Below are 18313 nucleotides of genomic sequence, written 5' to 3' on the forward strand. Positions count from 1 at the left end.
ACAGGAAGATTGGGATAAAGGAAGGTCGGATAGGGGAGCAGGGAAGCACATATCTTAGTTAAAAGAGCCACCTTAGTGTTGGCAAGAGACTTGAACCTAGAGTGGCTCCCAGGAGCCCAAGGCGATGTCCCCAGTTAGTCCCTTGGGAAACTGAGGATAGGGAACCTGAACTGACCCTATCCTATAGCATTACTGTAAAATAAATTTTTAAAAAATGTAAAGAAGGGAGAGTTTGATCTACCCAGTCACACACGGAGATCTTTGAAGAGACTTGCATAATCCTTACTGGTTTCTCAGCCATCCACACAGAATCTGCAAGCACAGAGAGGATTATGTAAGAGCTGTTGAAGAATCTAATGAGATCCATTTCCTGAGCTCACATGGAACCTACCAGGTTCTCAAGGAAATCTGGCAAACATGAAACACTGGAAGCTTTGCATGCCAGGAACACAGGGAGTTTCACATGAAACAAAGTTTCAGACTCACAAAATTAGGCAGCCAAGACATGGATTGAACAAGGCATGTTTACCCATCCGTAGACATGTGCTACCATCATCCTAGATGCCAGTCCCGACACCCAGAGGACACAGTTGTGGATGAAAGGACGACTCCCAGTCCTCTGGATCTGCTGTTTGGCTGTCTTCATCTTTCACTTGGCTGTAGTTGGTAGGCATGTTTTCCTTTTGCATTTTCTTTCTGTATAATGGGACATCTGTGTGACCTCATTCATGTCCCAATGTTTATTTGGGACCAGATCACTTATTGCCTAATTTCACAAGCTCCCAGATGCAGGACCATTTCTGGTCACACTCGTGCGAGACTGAGATCACTGAGGTGACGAGACTGAAGAATGCAGAGCTGATGAGATTTAGAGGAGATGTTGAACTCTGAGTTGATGTTGCATTAGGTGAAAACATTTGGAAATACTGGGATAGGATGAATTTATTTTTCTTATGGGATCAATGTGATGTGAATCATGATAGATCAAAGGTCTGACTGAGGCAGGCTGGCTAAGATCCCTAAAGATGGCTATGTTTTAATTACCTAAACCTGTGTGTACGTTTTGTCATAGAGCAAAAGAAAATTATTGTTACATACGGAGTTAAAGCTATTAGTTACCTGAATTTAAGATCTTCTTTTGCCTGAAGTTATTTGATTTTTATGTTAAAATTATGATATCTGGCTTATTTTTTATATTTCTCAGGTGTACTTACATATCTTTTATTTTCACATTTTCTGAAATAGTTTCTTAGGTGTATACAATATAGTTTTGGTTCTTTCTTGAGCATATTATTTAATATATTCATTTTATCAGACTCAATAGATTAGGACAAGGCCACTTAATTTGAAGTGACAGACATCCTTCAATTTCTGTCTTATTATCAGTCTGTTTAACTCCGAGCACTTCAGGCCTTGGTGTTCATGTATATGTTTGTAAGCATGTCTACTTCTGATAGTTAGGATCTTTTTCAGAATCACTTTAAAAGTTGGTTTGTGTCTTATTTTTAAATATATGCATTTTACGCATATAACATTTAAGAAGAAAGGGGCACAAAATGTGCTAGGCTCTGAGAACTCTAATTAAGCAGAAATGCCCATATAGTTCCTTTTCAGGTAAGATCACTGACTGTTACCTGGGCCCACCAGTCTCCCAGGAACTATAATGTTTCAAAAACAAAGCTACCATTCTGATTTTTAAAACTAAAGACATGTCGCCTGTAATTGTGACTTAAATATTATATTTAGCATCGATTTCTAATCAGTCTTATGTGTATGATATTTATCTTTGTTACTTTAAGTAGAATAGTTTTTCTCATTTACTTATAGTATTCACTTCTATGACTCTAATGTCATTTATTTGTCTCTTGTTTCTGATGAACTTCTGAGTTAATTACAGGTTAACTCTAATACTGGCTGTGCTTGATATATGCTGGTTGTGTTTGATGTTTATATTTCTTAATCTTTCATACCTTTTTTCTTCTTCTTATATGTATATATATATGAAGATTTTATATATATATATGAAGAATATATATGAAGAACATATATATTTCCATATATATGAAAATCTCCCTCTTTCTACAATATCCAATCTCTCTCTGTTCTCTCATATGATATAGCCTGACTACATTATCCGCTCGTTCCACCTGTATTAGTTTCCCAGGCCCGCAGTTTCACTTCTTTTCTCTTTGCCTTTAGAAAAGAACAGGCCTCCCAGGGATATGAACTGAACACAATGTAACAAGATACAATAAGAATGGGCACAAACTCTCATGTCAAGGCTTAATAAGGCAGCCCAGTAGGAGGAAAGGGGTCCCAAGAGCAAGGAAAAGAGTCAGAGACATATCCACTCCCACTGTTAGGAGTCCCACAAGAACATCAAGCTACACACCACAATGTATATGCAGAGGACCTGGCGCCTCACTTTGGATGACATTTGTTTGGTAACTCCTTTGTTGCTTTTTACTTTTGGTATATTTGTATGTTGGATGATTCTATTACACGGAAGATGCAAAAATGAACATTTCCTTTCAAAGTAATAGAAAACTCTGTTTTAAACCAATGCATTAAGTTGTAATTACTGAAAGATTTGGAGTTTCATGTCATCATGTTTTTATCTCTCTTCTCCTCCCTTCTTGTTCTTGTGTTCTTGTTTTGTTTTGTTTTCCCTATGCTGAAAATCAAACTCAAGGCCTTGCTCACATAGGGCAGGGGCTCTCTCACTGTGCCACACCCCCAGCTACAGCTTGCCTTTCAAATGCTTTCTCTAGTTTCTGTTTGATTTCTTAGCAGCTGGGGATGCTTTGAAGAATGTAGATTGTTTCTGCCATTTCTCAGACAGAAGGATCTTCGATTATTTTTAAGTCTTTCATGTCACTATATTCTTAGGATTTATCATAGCATAGAGATAGGCTGTAAACAATGTTAGTAAAATGTTTTTAAAACCAAAATGTTATGTTAGTTTACTTCTCATGTGTGCATGTATGTATGTATGTGTGTGACACACATGCATATAAATTCATGCATGACAGTGAGCTCATCTCAGCAAGTTTTAATTGATGAACAATCATTGCATATATTTGGGGATACAGTGTGGTATTATGGTGCATATATACATGATGACTAATTAATTGTTTAATGGACATATCTGTCATTTCACTTACTATTTTGTGTGAGGACTCTGGACAATTTTTAAAAAGATTTATGCATGCATGATTGTGCATGCCTGTGTGTGTGTGACAGAGAGAGTTAATGTGTGCCATGTGCCTACAGGAACACACAAAGATCAGAGGACATCAAATCCCCTGAAACTAGAGTTACAAGTGGTTATTAGCCATCTGCTGTGAGTGCTGGGAACAGGGCTTAGGTCTTCTGAAGAGCGGCAAGTTGTTTTGACTGCTGACACGTCTCTCTATGCCCTCTTTGCGTACTTAAACATACAATACATTGCAAACAAGTCCGCTTGCCATGTTGCAGAGCAGGCTGTTAAACATGACTCCCTAATGGAACTTTGAAATCTACACACTTCTCCATCTGCCCCATTTATCTACTAAATTTTCAGACTTCCTTAGATTTTAAAGCCATTTTTAAGAATTGTCTTGCAGAGATATTTTGGGTGGTTTTGAATGATTGTCAATAATCTTACAGGAGACTTTATAATTTCATGGATTGTGGTTTTTGTATCGGTTCATAACTGGCTGGCTCCCTTGCTTGGGTCTTTGGTAGTTATCTTATGATGAGAGCTGGGAAAAGACAGGGAAGAAGAGATAAGAAGAAAAAGGGATAGACAGGACAGGAGGGGAGGGGAGAGGTGGGGAGGGGAAGCAAGGGGAGGGAACGTGGAAAGGAGGGGAAGAGAGGGAATGGTTCCAGTCATCACTCTGGCACCCCTCCAGGAATCTGAAACCTCCAGCTGTGTTCCATCTCTTCAAGTTTCCACCACCTGCCAACGGTTCAAGGGCAAAACTTGTAACTCAAGCTTATAAGTTGTGGGCTTCAGGAAGACCTGCAGCCCTGACATACAAGGACATAGACTCTGTTTTAGATCCATGCATCACCGTGTACTTTGTGAATGCCTATGCTTTCTTTCCTAGTCCAGGCACCGACTCAAGCTTCCAAAGGCCCATGGGTGTCAAGTCCATTCTAGTGCTTTCTAATTTGGCAGGTCTCCAAAGCTCCCAACTTTATGCTGCCAAGGTTCACGGAACCTCTGCCATGAACAAATGGATACAAGAGCTCCATTTTCCACCCTCCAGAGCTCCAGCACAGAAACTAAGTTTCTTTGGATGCCTTTTTATTCTCTCATTCAGTTTTTGGTCTTGGTTTCTCACTATTTCTAGCTTCCAAGGATCACTTATTGGTTTTTGATTACATTTAATTTGTGATTTCTAGGTTATTATTTTAAGGGGAATCACGTATGAGGTCATTTGACTAGTTTATGAGAAACTTCAATAATTTTTTAAGACATATTTTGCCTTGAATGAAAAAAATCAGAAATTGCTTGGACCTTTGTGAATTAACAAGCCATATGGCTATTGACCCCAAAGTGATATGGGCCTTTTCTATCTTATTATCTTGTGATAGTAGGATGTAGAAAAGAGAGGTTAGAATCAGCTGTACTGTGTCTGTTGGGGGAATTCATTAATGAAGTTACTAAAACATTGAATTTCAGAAGCCCACAAATTGGTGTGCTTTGACCTTTTGTTCAAGTTAAAAAAAAAATAAATCTGTTTCACAAAGAAACAGAAAGACTCTGACATCCTCACTGTCATTTCAGAGCTTTAAAAAGAGAGTCTTTACCCATTGGGAGGCAAGGAGGGGATGTGGGCTGAAAGGGGGAAGGAGTGGGGGAGAGGAGAACTGTGGATTGAAGGTAAAATAAAATTAAAAATATAAATATAAAAAAGGCCATGGAAAACTACTCAGACATAGCTCATTCACTCTCTACTTTCATCTTCAAAATCCTGGCTCCTCATTGCCCATGCTGCCCATCCTCCCTGCCTCCATGCATACCCACATGCTTCTTCTACATATGACATTGTCAGCTGAGGCTTGGAATATTATTACAAATAGAACACTATTTCTTTGTCATTACAAGGTCAGAAACACCTCGTTGCAAAACAACTGAGGGAGACATCCCAAGTGCAACACCCCCCCCAAAAAAAATTAAAATTAAAAAACACATTCTGAAATTCCCCCAAACCCATCCTGTGATATGGGTGGGAAGCTACTTCTCACACTTTGTTCACAAAGTCAGGTGCTGTCTCTTTAAAGTTGTCTCCTGAGAACTCAGAGCTTTCCTCAATCTAAAATATACCCACTGTCATTCTCTCACACGACTTTGGAACCTACTATTTGACCTACATTGCCCTGTAGTAATTCTTCTTTTTGCTTCTTCTAGACAGAGTTTCTCTGTAGCTTTGGAACCTGTCTTGGAACTAGCTCTTGTAGACTAGGCTGTTCTCGAACTCACAGAGATCCACCTGCCTCTGCTTCCCGAGTGCTGAGATTAAAGGCAAGTTTGTGCCACCACCTCCCAGCTCACTACGAAGTAATTCTTTAGAGTTTTCACTTTAATATTTCTCTTCTTATCATCCTGAAGATGAAGTTAAGTATCTGATAGTTATTACATGATCCTAAATATTGTTAGTCTTTGAGCACAGGGACTTCTATGCTTCTTAAGGTAGCTCTAGAGGGAGGTTAGAGAACTTTGCTTCCTTTTTATCTCGCTCTGTTAGGCAGGATTGAACCTAAGGAGCAAGTTTCCTTCAGTACTGAGAGAAGACCTTCCTTAGTATTTTAATAAACCCCACAGAAATATGTAGCTTTCTACTTTAGGAACTAAATTCTGCATTGCATGGTGCCAGTCCTCCAAAGGCTTTTGGTTGGTTCTGTTCTCACCTTTGGAGCTTTTGCCATTCAGTTAAGCACAGTCTGGAGGGAGATGTAGTCTAGACTGCTCGCCTGGTAGCTCTGTTTTCTCCAGTGCTTTGTGTTGGAATATCTGACCAAATCGGACATAAATATATTTCCTAAAATAATTTTTTTATTTAAGGAACATTAATATATTTTATAATTTCTACCAGTTTGCTAGCTATTTCTTGCAAAAGTAATATCTATGAACCTTAGTGAAGTCACTAATGGAGTTTGAATAAAAAATACTTTCCTGTGATTAGTGTCAGAATTTGTTTGGTAGAAGGAATCTCACGATTATTCAAGCTTCAAACACGAAGTTTTATAGGGAAGAGGAAAATGGTTTGGGGAGGAGAGGATAGCCTTTTGAAGAATTGCTGAATAAAGATATTGAGTATAAGCGCCTGGGGAGAAGACTCAGTCAGCCAAGTGCTTGCCAAGTTGGCATGGTGACCTGAGTTTGATCCCCAGCACAAATGTAAAAGAAGCCAGTTTCAACAGCAGGAGCCTGTATTCCCCAGAACTGAGGAAATTCACTGGCCAGCCAGCCTAGCCAAACTACAAGTCCTAGCTTCAGTGAGAGACCACACTTCAAAAATAAGTTAGGAAACAATTGGGGTAGACTCTTAATGTCAACCTCCAGCACTCACATACAAACACACACACACGGTACACATACGAACATAGATACACGTAAAATAACTAAAGAGGAATAAGAACTGGGGGTTCTTGGACTTTTTGAGAAATCCTTAAGGCATTGAGTTTTCTGTTAGGCAATAGGCCTCTTCCTCCACAATGTGCAGTTTTGTTTCCTGGTTCCAGGCAGAGAAAGGATCTCATAACTGGGAAGCAGATGATACAGCATGAGCTGCCAGAGGCTGTAAATGTGCCTCTGAATCCAGCAATGTCTGAGGTGGAGTCACCTCCCAGCAGGCTGGATGCACTCCCAACCCATGAGTGGTGACCAGGTGAGAGAAGTCACCTCAGGTCAAGTACAGTGCACACCAGGAGGCACACTGCTGGCTCCCTGTGAAAACATACTTCATAGAAACCATTCCCCAAAATGTTGTCACCCAAATTCCTAACACAACTAAACAGGAAAATGACTTTGAACGTTCTCTGTAAGTGTGCTTGGCAAGGAATATACAGATAAGTCAATTAAAGCATAAAAAATGAAGAGTTACCTTACCAATGTTTCTAAGTAGATTATTTTATTTCAATTCTTTATATATTCTGGGAATTGTGGCACACACCTTTAATCACAGATGAGGCATGTGGATCTTTATGAGTTCAAGGCCAACCTAGTTTATATTGTCAGTTCCAGATCAGCCAAAGCTGTTTAATGATACCCTGCTTTAAAAAAAAGTCAACGACAATAAAAGCTCCTTCACATTATTGGAGACAGATTCCGATCACACACTACTTACGTAAATATTCACCAAGTAATCCTGCCTAAATGGTTTTGCTGCCACATTCCTGTCTTGCTCTTAAATTTAATACCAGCTGTAACTTTTGGAATGGGTGCCATCTTTAGTGGGGGTTAAAGCAATCATCTTGTGATCAGAGGATACAGGACTCCAACTTTCTAAACTCCATATGGGTTCATGTTTACAGAGAATGCTTTGTTTCTAAGGTATGGGCGTCAAACTTTTTCTGCTTTTTGGATTAACACATCATATTTTATTTTTACAAAAATGGAGCATAAAACAAAAATGAGGGATTGAAAGAGGTGGAAGATTCAGAGAAGGGAAAGGATAACAATGGAGGAAGAAAACAAAGATATAAATTTTCATTCATATGCTATTTAAAATTATAACATACATTTCTTCAATAGATGGTCAGCTAAATAAAGCTCTCACAATATTAAATCTCGGAAAGTAACATGTCTAGACTAACCTCTATGTAAAAAAAATGTCATTTTTTTTCTTTACACTGCAATTCTCTTTGATTTCAAATATTAACTTTAGGCAGAAGTCCTTGAGAGTCTAGCCGGTTTGGGTTTGTTCTGCTTTTGAACAGGACATGAAATATAGTTCAAATATCCAGCTGTTGTAGATGTGGTTAAGATGTAACAGAATATATTTGAATGTGTGAATTTAAAAGTATTCCCATTGCCTTTCATCATGATTTGCACTTCTTTCCAGAAGGCAATTAATTAAATATGTATTTAAAGGCTATGCTTTCTTAGTAGACTGATCAAAAAGAAAGGTAATTATGTCAATCTGTTCAATCAGTTTGACTACCTCTCATATTCAGTGATGGTGAACAGAACAATCCATCTCGGGTCCTGTACTCTGGCCACTTAACCTGCTGGAGGAAGGAAGAGGGATCTTATGAGTAACAGGTTAATAATATTTTGAGCCTCTCTCCTGGTCCTCAGCCTGGAACTTTTATGCCCATGCCAGCTTAGGCTACACTTCTCTTACTTCAGTTGTGCTGACGACTCTCTCTACCTGAGACCACTAAAACCTCTCCCCACTATTAACCTGACTAATGCTGACTCTCAACACACACACACACACACACACACACACACACACACACACACACACACTACTGTGTTTAACTTCCAAGCTCTCCCTCATGGTGATATTGACCACCTCTTTAACCTCGTAGGATTTCTACGTCTTGTTAGATATCTGTTCTTGTATTTAAATACATTTTGTGTTTAAAGTACCTTTAAGTCCATAACAGAATTGTTGATGCTAAGGCAGGCAGGAAATAATGTATCTTATTCTCAGTTGAAGTTGTAGCTAAGCATCATGGTGAATGTGATGTGAATGGAGCTGACGGAGAGGAATGTATACAAGACTCTGAAGTAATTCTCTTAGCGCGGTTGGAGGCATGTCCATATAACTCTGGTCTGGTTCATCTATGCTGTGTCTCAAATTCTCTTAAATTCAGGCACACATTTTCTGCACTACTCTCTATCCCTCTGGACCCGTTGACACTTTAACTCACAGTGGTTCACTGGGGTGGGGGGCACTAGAGAGGAACTGAGCCAGTTAGCTCACATCATTTGTACTCGGCCTAGCTCCCTGCTCTGTGAAAAGCAAACAAGATACTTTTGTAGTATAACCTATAGCATTATGTTCCACTAGTTTCAGGAGGCTATGCTATATCTATGTGTCTAGAGATAAATCTTTCTCTGGCCAAGGTGGTCTTAAGATGCCCTTTAGCTCCACTAAGCTTCCTGGGGGCAGGTCCCAACTTCTCTTTAGAAAAATATCCCAGGAGCAAACATTGATAAATTCATCTGTTATTTCATAGCACACAACTCTTATAATGGTTTGAGTATAGTGTTGAAACTACATTTGTTGGGAGCACAGCGAGAAAGTCTTTGTACTCACAGGTCTCCAGGGAGACTGGGAATGCTATGGACACAGAATTGTCTTTTTGATGGGAAAGATGTACCTGTTCTTCCATCTAGAAAGCTGGGAACTGGAGGTGATTAATAACACCAGTGTTTGTTTTTCTGTTGGGCCAAGCTATATTAAGCTCATACAACCAGGACTGGAAGTACCTAGTAATCTAAATGATCCTTACAGACAGGGGTCCTGCAAGCTTCCACAACCAGGACCAGAGATACTTAATAGTCTAAATGACCCTTACATTATCTGTAGAGCCAGAGGGTCTGCCCCAAGTATCCACAATCCCGACCTGAGGTGGCGTATAGCCCAAATGACATCTATACTATCTGTATAGTCAAGACCAGACCAGACCCTTCTTTAGGTCCTTGAGCTAATACGGGTAGTCTTTCTCTAGACCCATCTTGTTGGAAGAGATGACATATTCCCTGAGTCAAGTTTCAATGTAAGTACACTTCCTTGCCCACCAGGGATTGTACTACAGCCAGGACACTGTTTTCCAAGTTGTACTATGTTTAAATTTGTTGGTAATAAACCACCTGGCACCAGGCTCCCCAGTGTCTTGGTCCCAGTTGACGAAGGCTACGGGAACCGAGTTTTCATTCTCTCCCCTTCACAGTTTATTTCACTGCCATGACCACCTGCAGGATCCCCCACATGTTGAGTGCTTAGTATGAAGAATCTGAACACTTTGGGCATTGTTGTCTTTCTGTGGGCAATCATTACAAGGTGATTGTATTATTTAGCATTATGAGAACTAGACACGTGAACCTGATTGCCTAGACTCAGTAAAACTTAAGGTAATTTCTGAAAATGCTTTATATCTGTTCCATGAGAGTGATTAACTGAACAGTCTGACTAGCAAAGGCTCAGTGAACTTTGACTGTGGTCACTGACACTATCATCACTGTTGATATTACTTTCTATGTGCGAAGACACAAGCTGAAGCTTTCATGTTCACAACTTTCTCCTCTCTAGTGAACGGGAACTCCTAAGGGGTAGTGACAGTGGCTTAAAGTAGACTAACTTCGCTGGGCAGTGGTGGCACACACCTTTAATCTCAGCACTCAGGAGGCAGATTCATGTAGATCTCTGTGAGTTCGAGGTCAGCCTGGTCTACAAGAGCTAGTTCCAGGACAGGCTTCAAAGCTACAGAGAAACCCTGTCTCAGAAAAAAAGAAAGAAAGAAAGAAAAAGAAAAAAATGTAGATTTAACTTCTCTGACTTACTTTGCTTGTAGATATTTCTGAATTCATTTGTAAGACATTGTCTTCTTCTCTTCTTACCCCAACCCCTGAATTGTTTCAGTGATGGATGGGCAGACAGAGATGAAGTCATTGAAGGCTATGAGGTGGAAGCCAACGGAGGAATCACGATAAAGCTGCAGTCTCCAGAGGTCAGGTCGTTTGATGACTACTTCCTGAAGCTGAGGCTAGATACCAACACAAGGAATCCTTGGTTCCCTGAGTTCTGGCAACACCGCTTCCAGTGTCGTCTACCCGGACACCTCCTGGAAAACCCCAACTTTAAAAAAATCTGCACAGGTAACTGTTGGCAAAGTAACAGCTCAATGTGGGTCAACTTTTCTACTTCTATTACAGGTTCCGAATGTGAATAAACTGTATCAGAGCTGGGGTTCCAACGGGAGTGGGGAATGAAAGCTTACTTAGGTCATAAAATAGCTTAAATAATGTAGACATATGTAGTCGCCCTCCCACCATGGATTTATGTTCCTGTACGGTAGGAAGACTAGTCTCTGGTGCAGCTATGAGGAAAAGAGGAAGTAAAAATAGATGACCAGCAAACAGAGCAGTCAGACATCCAATATTTGAACTAGAGGGAAAGGTGTTTTTGTACACTCAGGTGATGGTAGCCACAGATACACATAAGCATCACTGATATAGTCCTTTTCTCTGTGACTGCTTTCATACACAGGTCAGGGGAAGTCATGTTAGGCCATACAGTCAACATATTTGTGCATACAGGTGCCAAGAAAGTGCAGTCTTACCTGTCTGCCAGAGGATGGCTTCGAACTGGACAGTGGCTGCTGGAACATGGCTCGTTCAAGCCAGTAGGAAGGGTAGCATATCTTTCCAAGGTGGACCGCACAGAATGATGTTTTTTTTTTTCCTAAGGAATTACTTAACTTACACTTATTATTTTAGTTATCATTATTGAGTGGGGACATGGCTACCTCTTGTCATTTTCCAGTAATATCAATGATGCAAAAGTAAATAAATTGTCTTTGGTGTATCATAATACCATTCCAAACCATTTGATCACACTAAGATGGTATATAGCATGAAGATTTGCCCACAGTGATTGTATTGGTCTCTATTAATGGTCTCATTTTTTATTGCATGACAAAGATGTGGGTTTCCTGGATTTAGGTACTTAGAACATCCTAGAAATTTATTATTCATTTCACTTGAATGTATAGACCCTGTGTATAGAAGCAATTGGAAAGAAAAGAGTATAATCTATAACTTCTGACCTTTAAGCATGTATTCTCTTAGGACATATCAAAGGGAAACAGATAAATAAACCAAGACAATGAATTTTTGCAAGATAGGGTAAGAACAATGTTTGTTGTATAGAATATTCTATTTTCAATAATACTTAGATTTTCCGTAAGAAAAGTTTATAATGTCAATATGTGTAAATAGAGTATGATATGTCTAGCTTGGTGTTATTTAACAGAGTTCTCTGAGAGAATTGCTTGGTATAGATCTGTTTCCCATCTAGGTTTTTAGGACATCTGCAATATGGCTAACAGGGAGATTAAGAAATACAGACTGTCTGCGAGGCAGGAGGAAGGGCTGGGTACGTACTACATAGCAAACCTGTTTGCCACACACACATTTTGACTTTTCCTCTCTCTGAAATAGACTCTTAGAGGGTAAGAATTTCAAAAGTCAAATCAGTCTTCTCAATCCGTCTCCTTATTTACAAAACCAAGGTGTTTAGAATGAGCAGTGGCAGGATTTCTCTATTTTTCTGTAATAACCAGAAATAATGAAATTGGAATTGTGCCTCTTCATCAACCTAGCACAATGCCTTGACCGTTTTCCTTGGTTTTTAATGCAATGTTACTTTCATTGTTCTGTTTTCTATAAAACACTTTCTTACTTAAACTGTAATATCCACGAAGACAGGTCCTGCATCTCTGAATGCTTACATAATTCTTAAATAAATAATCATTTGACTTGCATTTTCTTATAGTACAGAAATGCTTTTCTTGAGAACCATTATTTTTATATGAAATATATTTCTTTCATGCAATAAATATTTAATCAACACCTACTACAATTGCAAAGGGCTATAACTCGATTTAAGGAAATAGGCTGAAAAGAAGAGAAGGAAGAGGAACAAAAGTATAAAAGGAAGAGGAGGAAAGCAACAGCAGCAGGGGTTGGGGCATGCTCATTGTTACCTGGTAGTAAGAGCCACGGAGATGGTAAGAGCCAATGGAATTGAAGGATTGCAATTTAGAAAGGATGAGTGGAGAAAACCTTGCTGGGAAGATAACTACAGACATAAGGCGTTGAGTGCCAGTATCCTAACGTTAGCAGGAGCTTCCCTGGAAGAGGGAAGAACACACATACACTGGCCTGGTAGAAGGACAATGAGGTCAGTGCTGTTGGAGTCAGGGAGTGGACAAGCAGGGAGGAAATGTTGAAGAACATGCCTAATGAAGCCCCCTGAGAGTGTAGCTGAGAGTATGCGCACTGGGCTATGACAGCTGTGGAAATATGGAGAGTGAGATTCACTTCTGAGTTGATCCTGAGTGAGATCCTGAATGGGATAAAGGGATTGGCTGACAGATTGTCAAGCATGACTCTGCTTTGAGGAGGTAGACGTCACTGACCAAGACTTGCAAAGCTGACCAAAAGCTGGCAGCTTGGGATCATCCAATAAAAGTGAATTGACTTGTAGCTGGCTTCTTCAGTCATGAAATTAATTCAACAGTCACCCAAAACACTAACTTGTGAATACATTAAAACAACCAGGAAGATAATCAAATTTGCATTTATGGAGTCTGTAAACTAGAACACACTGTAGAAAAGGGCTGGTCAATAGAGCTTTCTGCAGTAATAGAAATTTGACTTTCTGCTGTCCATGAAGGTGGCCTCCAGTCACACATGGCTACTGACACATAACTGTGGCTTGTTAGATTGAGAAACTAAAAATGTGTTTCATTTATCTTCAGCTAATTTAAATTGAAGCACAGTTAAGATACATGTAACAGCTACATTTGACAGTGCTGATTAACGGTGTCAATATGGAACCTATAATGATGACTCAGGCCTCTAGTTCCAACAGTCAAATAGTTGAGGCAGGAGGATTGAGAGTTGAAGGCATCCTAGGCGAGGCCTTGTCTTAAAAATATGACAAATTACCATGCGGGCTGGGGCACACCTTTAATTCTAGCTCTTGGGAGGCAGAGGCTTGTGAATCTCTGTGAGATCAAGGCCAACCTGGTCTACAAGGTGAGTTCCAGGATAGCCAGAGAAGCCCTGTCTAGAAAAACAAACAACAACAACAAACCCCAACAAATAGAGGTTAGACAGTTCACTCAGCAGCTAAGACATTTCCTCTGCAGTCATGAAAACCAGAGTTCAGATCCCAACACCCAAAAGACAAAATATTCATAATCTCAACTCTGAGTGTTGGAGGGTGAGATCACTGAAGTTTTCTGGCTTCCAGCTTAACTAAAAGCAAGCCCCAGGTTCAAGACCCTGCCTGGGTAGAAATAGGTAGAAAATTATGGAATATGACAACTGGTAAAACTCTTATGGCCTCCACACAAATGAACAAAAAGAGAAGGTGAGCACACCAGCACATGCATGTGCATGCACACACACACACATACACACATAAATATAAAACTAAGTGGGTCAGTAATTAAGAGGGCATATTGCTCTTGTAAAGGGCCTCCTTGTATCTCCAGCTCATACATGTGCATTATATGTACACACACACATATACACACAAAACACACACATACACACAATTTTAAAACAGCACAGTTGAATTTTAACAAATAAATTAATTTTTGAAACAGGACAAATGATCAATAATAACAAAAATATTAACAGGAAATAAGCAGCTGGTAAATATTGTTCATATTGCATGAAATTATTATCAAAGTTTGATCTCTATGTGAAAATAACATGAAAACTTACAGTGTCTGGACACAACACAAGGTAGGAGAATTTTATGATTCCAGCTAAGCTTTGATACCAATTTCCACAAAGCAGCAGATACCACAGGTCACACACAGCACTGCACAGTTAACACTTGACTGTCAATGGGTCCCATCTTCAGCATCACCTCTGTGTACACTGGAATTCCTAAGTTGTGTAGCTTCACTGCTTTAGGTAAAGTCCTCTTTATCACAGGAACTACACTATTGTTGCTTTTGTTCTGTAAGACCCGGGTGTAATGCTGTATCATTCCTCTGAAGAGGAAAGAAATACACTGAACTTTCCCTAGGCTGGGAGCTCTGTTCCTTAATTGAATTAAACGATTGCTCTGTCAGGGTTGTAGACGGCAAGGTTCTAGAAAATATTCATCAGTTATCTACTGTTACAATACACCTTCAAACAAGCCACCATTAAGGGTTGGTGGATTAAATAACAATGATTTGTTTAGTTCGTAAGTCTAGGGTCAGCTGGGAGATTTTGCTGCTCTTGGCTGCTCATAGCTCATCTCCCAAGGCTGGGAGACTGGCTAATCTCAGAGATCGTCCACTGAGGACTTGCCTCCTTATGATTTATACTATGTCTTTTCTGGAAGTGAGCTCAGATGGCGTCAAAGCTCAGAAACTGGATTCTAAGAAGCAGAATGGGATTAGGTTAAGGCTCTGAAGGCTTGGATTTAAGACAAATAAATTGAAGGTTAACTGAGATTCAAGTAGTAGAGAAAAATTGGGCGTGGTGGGCCCCTCCTAAAATTCTCATCTGAGTTCTAATCCAGGCTATTTTAAAGAACAGATGCAGAGAAGGGTGCAAAGATATAACATTTTCTTCAACCCTGACTGACAGTTTCTTGGTTGATTTTCAGGATTGTGAATTGCCGCTGGGACCAAACTTCCAAAGGGAAAAAGAGAAGTTACACCTTAGAATACAATGAAGGAAAACAAATTAGGACCTATCTCAGCTTATATGTGGTAGGAACTGAATTGGGCTAGTCTCTGATCTCACTTGAGGGATAAGTAAATCCAAGTACAAAGTCTCCATAACTGGAAAAATAATGATAAAGCAAACTTATAAAAAGAAGTACAGTCTAAACTCTAATGGCAGTCTCCAAGGTACTGTGGTACACCACTGTTTGCCAGGAGTCTTGGAATTCTATCTTACTAGATGCCCTACAGAGAATGGGAACAAGTTTAAAGCCTTTTATCAACCCCCATTTGCAATATAGGCAATAACTCCCTTCATGTGGGCTCTTGAAGATCTAGTTTCTAAAGGTCCAGTTCCAATTAAATACCAACGTGTATTTTTGAGGACACATCCATACTGGAGCATAGGACTAGTCATCAATACCCTACAAGTCATGAACCGATGAGCATTACCACCAGATAGTTTTATTATACCGTGGACAACAGACAATACAGTACAGTAAATGATAATGCATTAAAACCAAAGTTGTGACTCTAAATGGAGTAGATTTGAAAAGAGGACATAGTGAGCTCAGTAAACTTATGCATTTAATTAATGCACTGCTTTGCCACAAAAATATATACGTGTTTCTAGGAGAGCCCAAGCTACCATGCTTTTAAGCTAGTAATTACATGTTTAGGGATCTTTTATAAGGGAACAATCTAAAAATAGTAACAGCAACAGCCAAGAAAAACCCTCTGCCTCATATTCATTGTTTTTTAATAAGGAAAATTGGAAGCATCCTAAATGTCCAACAATAAGATAAGAATGGCTAAGTAATTATGGTGCTTTTATGGGAAAGAATATTGCAGAGCTATTAAATGGGGACGGTAAAGATAAGCTGCAATAGCAAAAGCATAGGAAGTGTAATCCCCCTGAATGTGAGATACTGCATCACATACATGCTGTGATTATCACAAGGCAAAAAAAAATGGAAAAACACTGAGGGTCTCATGCAGGGCTGGTAGGAGTTGACTTTTGGAACATTTTATTTTCAAAACGCCTGTGAACAACTCATATCTTCAGAGTGAACTTCTGGAAAAATTAATTCCACTTCTGGAAACAAAACTCAAGAACATTTTTGAAAATGGAAAAGAGTGAGTTAGAAAGATTTTCTTGTTACTTCACTAAAGCACTTTGGTTAGTGTGTTGATGGTCTAGAACCTCAATGTATAGGAAGGATGTGGAATGGCTAAACTATATTATCTATATACAAATGTTATCTAGCCATTGAAATTTTAATGGCAAAAAGAAATTCATAAATTTAAGATAAAAACAATATTCATGTTTTAAAGGCCATATGTAATATATCAAGTATGACTTAAAATTCTATGAAAAATAAAAATATTCCATAGCCTTACTGTATAGCTCCTCCTACCCTGAGATTCACTATGTAGTTATGTAGAACAGACTGGCCTCAAACTCACAGAGATCCACCTGCCTCTACTTTCTGAGTGCTTCCACACCTTTCATTGCATTGCTTTTAAAATCAGAAAAAAAATATGAGAGCTTGTAGTGGTATATTATTTGTATTTTGATAAATAAATCCTGCCTAAACCAGAGGCAAAGCTAAAGCCACTAGAGGTCAGGCAATGGTGACACACACTTTAATCCCAGGATAGAAGACAGAGTCAGATGGATCTCTATTAGTTCAAGGATACCCTGGGCTACACAAGATCAACGCAGAAACAAATCCAAGTGGTGGTGGCTCACACCTTTAATCCCAGTTCTAAGAAGTCATAGGCCTTTAATCTCAGCACTAGAGGGAATATAAAATGGGAGGAGAGAGAGGTTTAGTCAGCTTAGTTCGTGGTAGGTCACCCAGCCCTGTTAGAGGTAAGACTTCTATAATGACTTGGCAGCTTTGCTTTCTTGTTTTCAGGATGAACCCCAATTTCTGTCTCTAGGTTTTTATTATTCGTGCTACAAGAGCATCTAGAGTAATGAAAAGTAAATGTCTTTTAACACTGTGTACAGGTGATTAAGGATTGATTGTATGGCTCCTCTAATTTCACATTTTTGGATGTAGTAATGTTAAACTTACAACTTCAAGAACTGTATTTCTGTGAGATGACCAAAATCACGCTTTCTCTGCTCGGACATGACACCAGTACTAGAAGTAGGTACAGTCAACTCCTCATACCCGTGGCTTCCACACTTGCACACTCAATCAAATGTGGAGAGAAACTACTTGAGGAATGTTGTATCAATACTATGGACAGGCTTCCTTCTTGCCATTATCGTTAACCTTGCGACTCTGTCATGGAAAATGTACACTGTCTGCAACGTTAGAACTAGTCTGGAGATTTTACATTAATATGCAAGAGGATAGGCTGATTTTATATTCCAGTTTTACTCCAGCTTCTGCAAAAGACCTGATTATTCTTAGGTTTTGGTGTCTGTAAAAGAGGATTTTCCTGAAACCAATCTCTTGTGATGAGCAAGAGACAACAGTAATTCCAAGTTATATTATTTCCTTGCAAAAAGAAAAAACCTCAAATTATTTCATTAAACTTGCTAAGCATCTGTGTGAGGTAGGTACTATTATCATTTTGCAGTTGTTGAACCCGAGACTCAGAGGTTAAGGTAGGGTATCCACCAGCTAACAGAAACGTAAATGAGTTAGTGAGGTATCTACAGGTACTTTCTAACCCAAATCCCCATGAGCAGGCATCCCAGGGACCTGTCCAGTGATTCTTGTTAGAAAAGATTAAGTGCTATTCCAATGCAAACGTGATACAAATCCCTTCAGTAGTTAAGTCGCTTGCTACAAGAGAATGATTGATTTGTATAATGCCACTCTTTCCACTGTCCTCCCAATGATTAAAATTTTAGGAGTTAGGCTATATCAGTTTGTGCTTTTCCAAC

The 18313-nt window shown here is 39.3% G+C and overlaps 1 protein-coding gene across 2 annotated transcripts in view; it reads left to right on the plus strand.

The window, feature by feature from the left end:
- Grm1 (glutamate metabotropic receptor 1) overlaps positions 1-18313 on the plus strand; it is a 365609-nt gene that overhangs the window by 258078 nt on the left and 89218 nt on the right. For both annotated transcript variants that reach the window (XM_050161614.1, XM_050161615.1), the window contains exon 3: positions 10590-10825. In XM_050161614.1, coding sequence (XP_050017571.1) covers positions 10590-10825 — 236 coding nt within the window. The remainder of the gene's footprint in view (positions 1-10589; positions 10826-18313) is intronic.

The sequence above is a fragment of the Alexandromys fortis genome, unplaced genomic scaffold (assembly GCF_014885135.2).
Source record: "Alexandromys fortis isolate MF-2015 unplaced genomic scaffold, M_Fortis_MF-2015_v1.1 scaffold_134, whole genome shotgun sequence".
Classification (NCBI taxonomy): domain Eukaryota; kingdom Metazoa; phylum Chordata; class Mammalia; order Rodentia; family Cricetidae; genus Alexandromys; species Alexandromys fortis.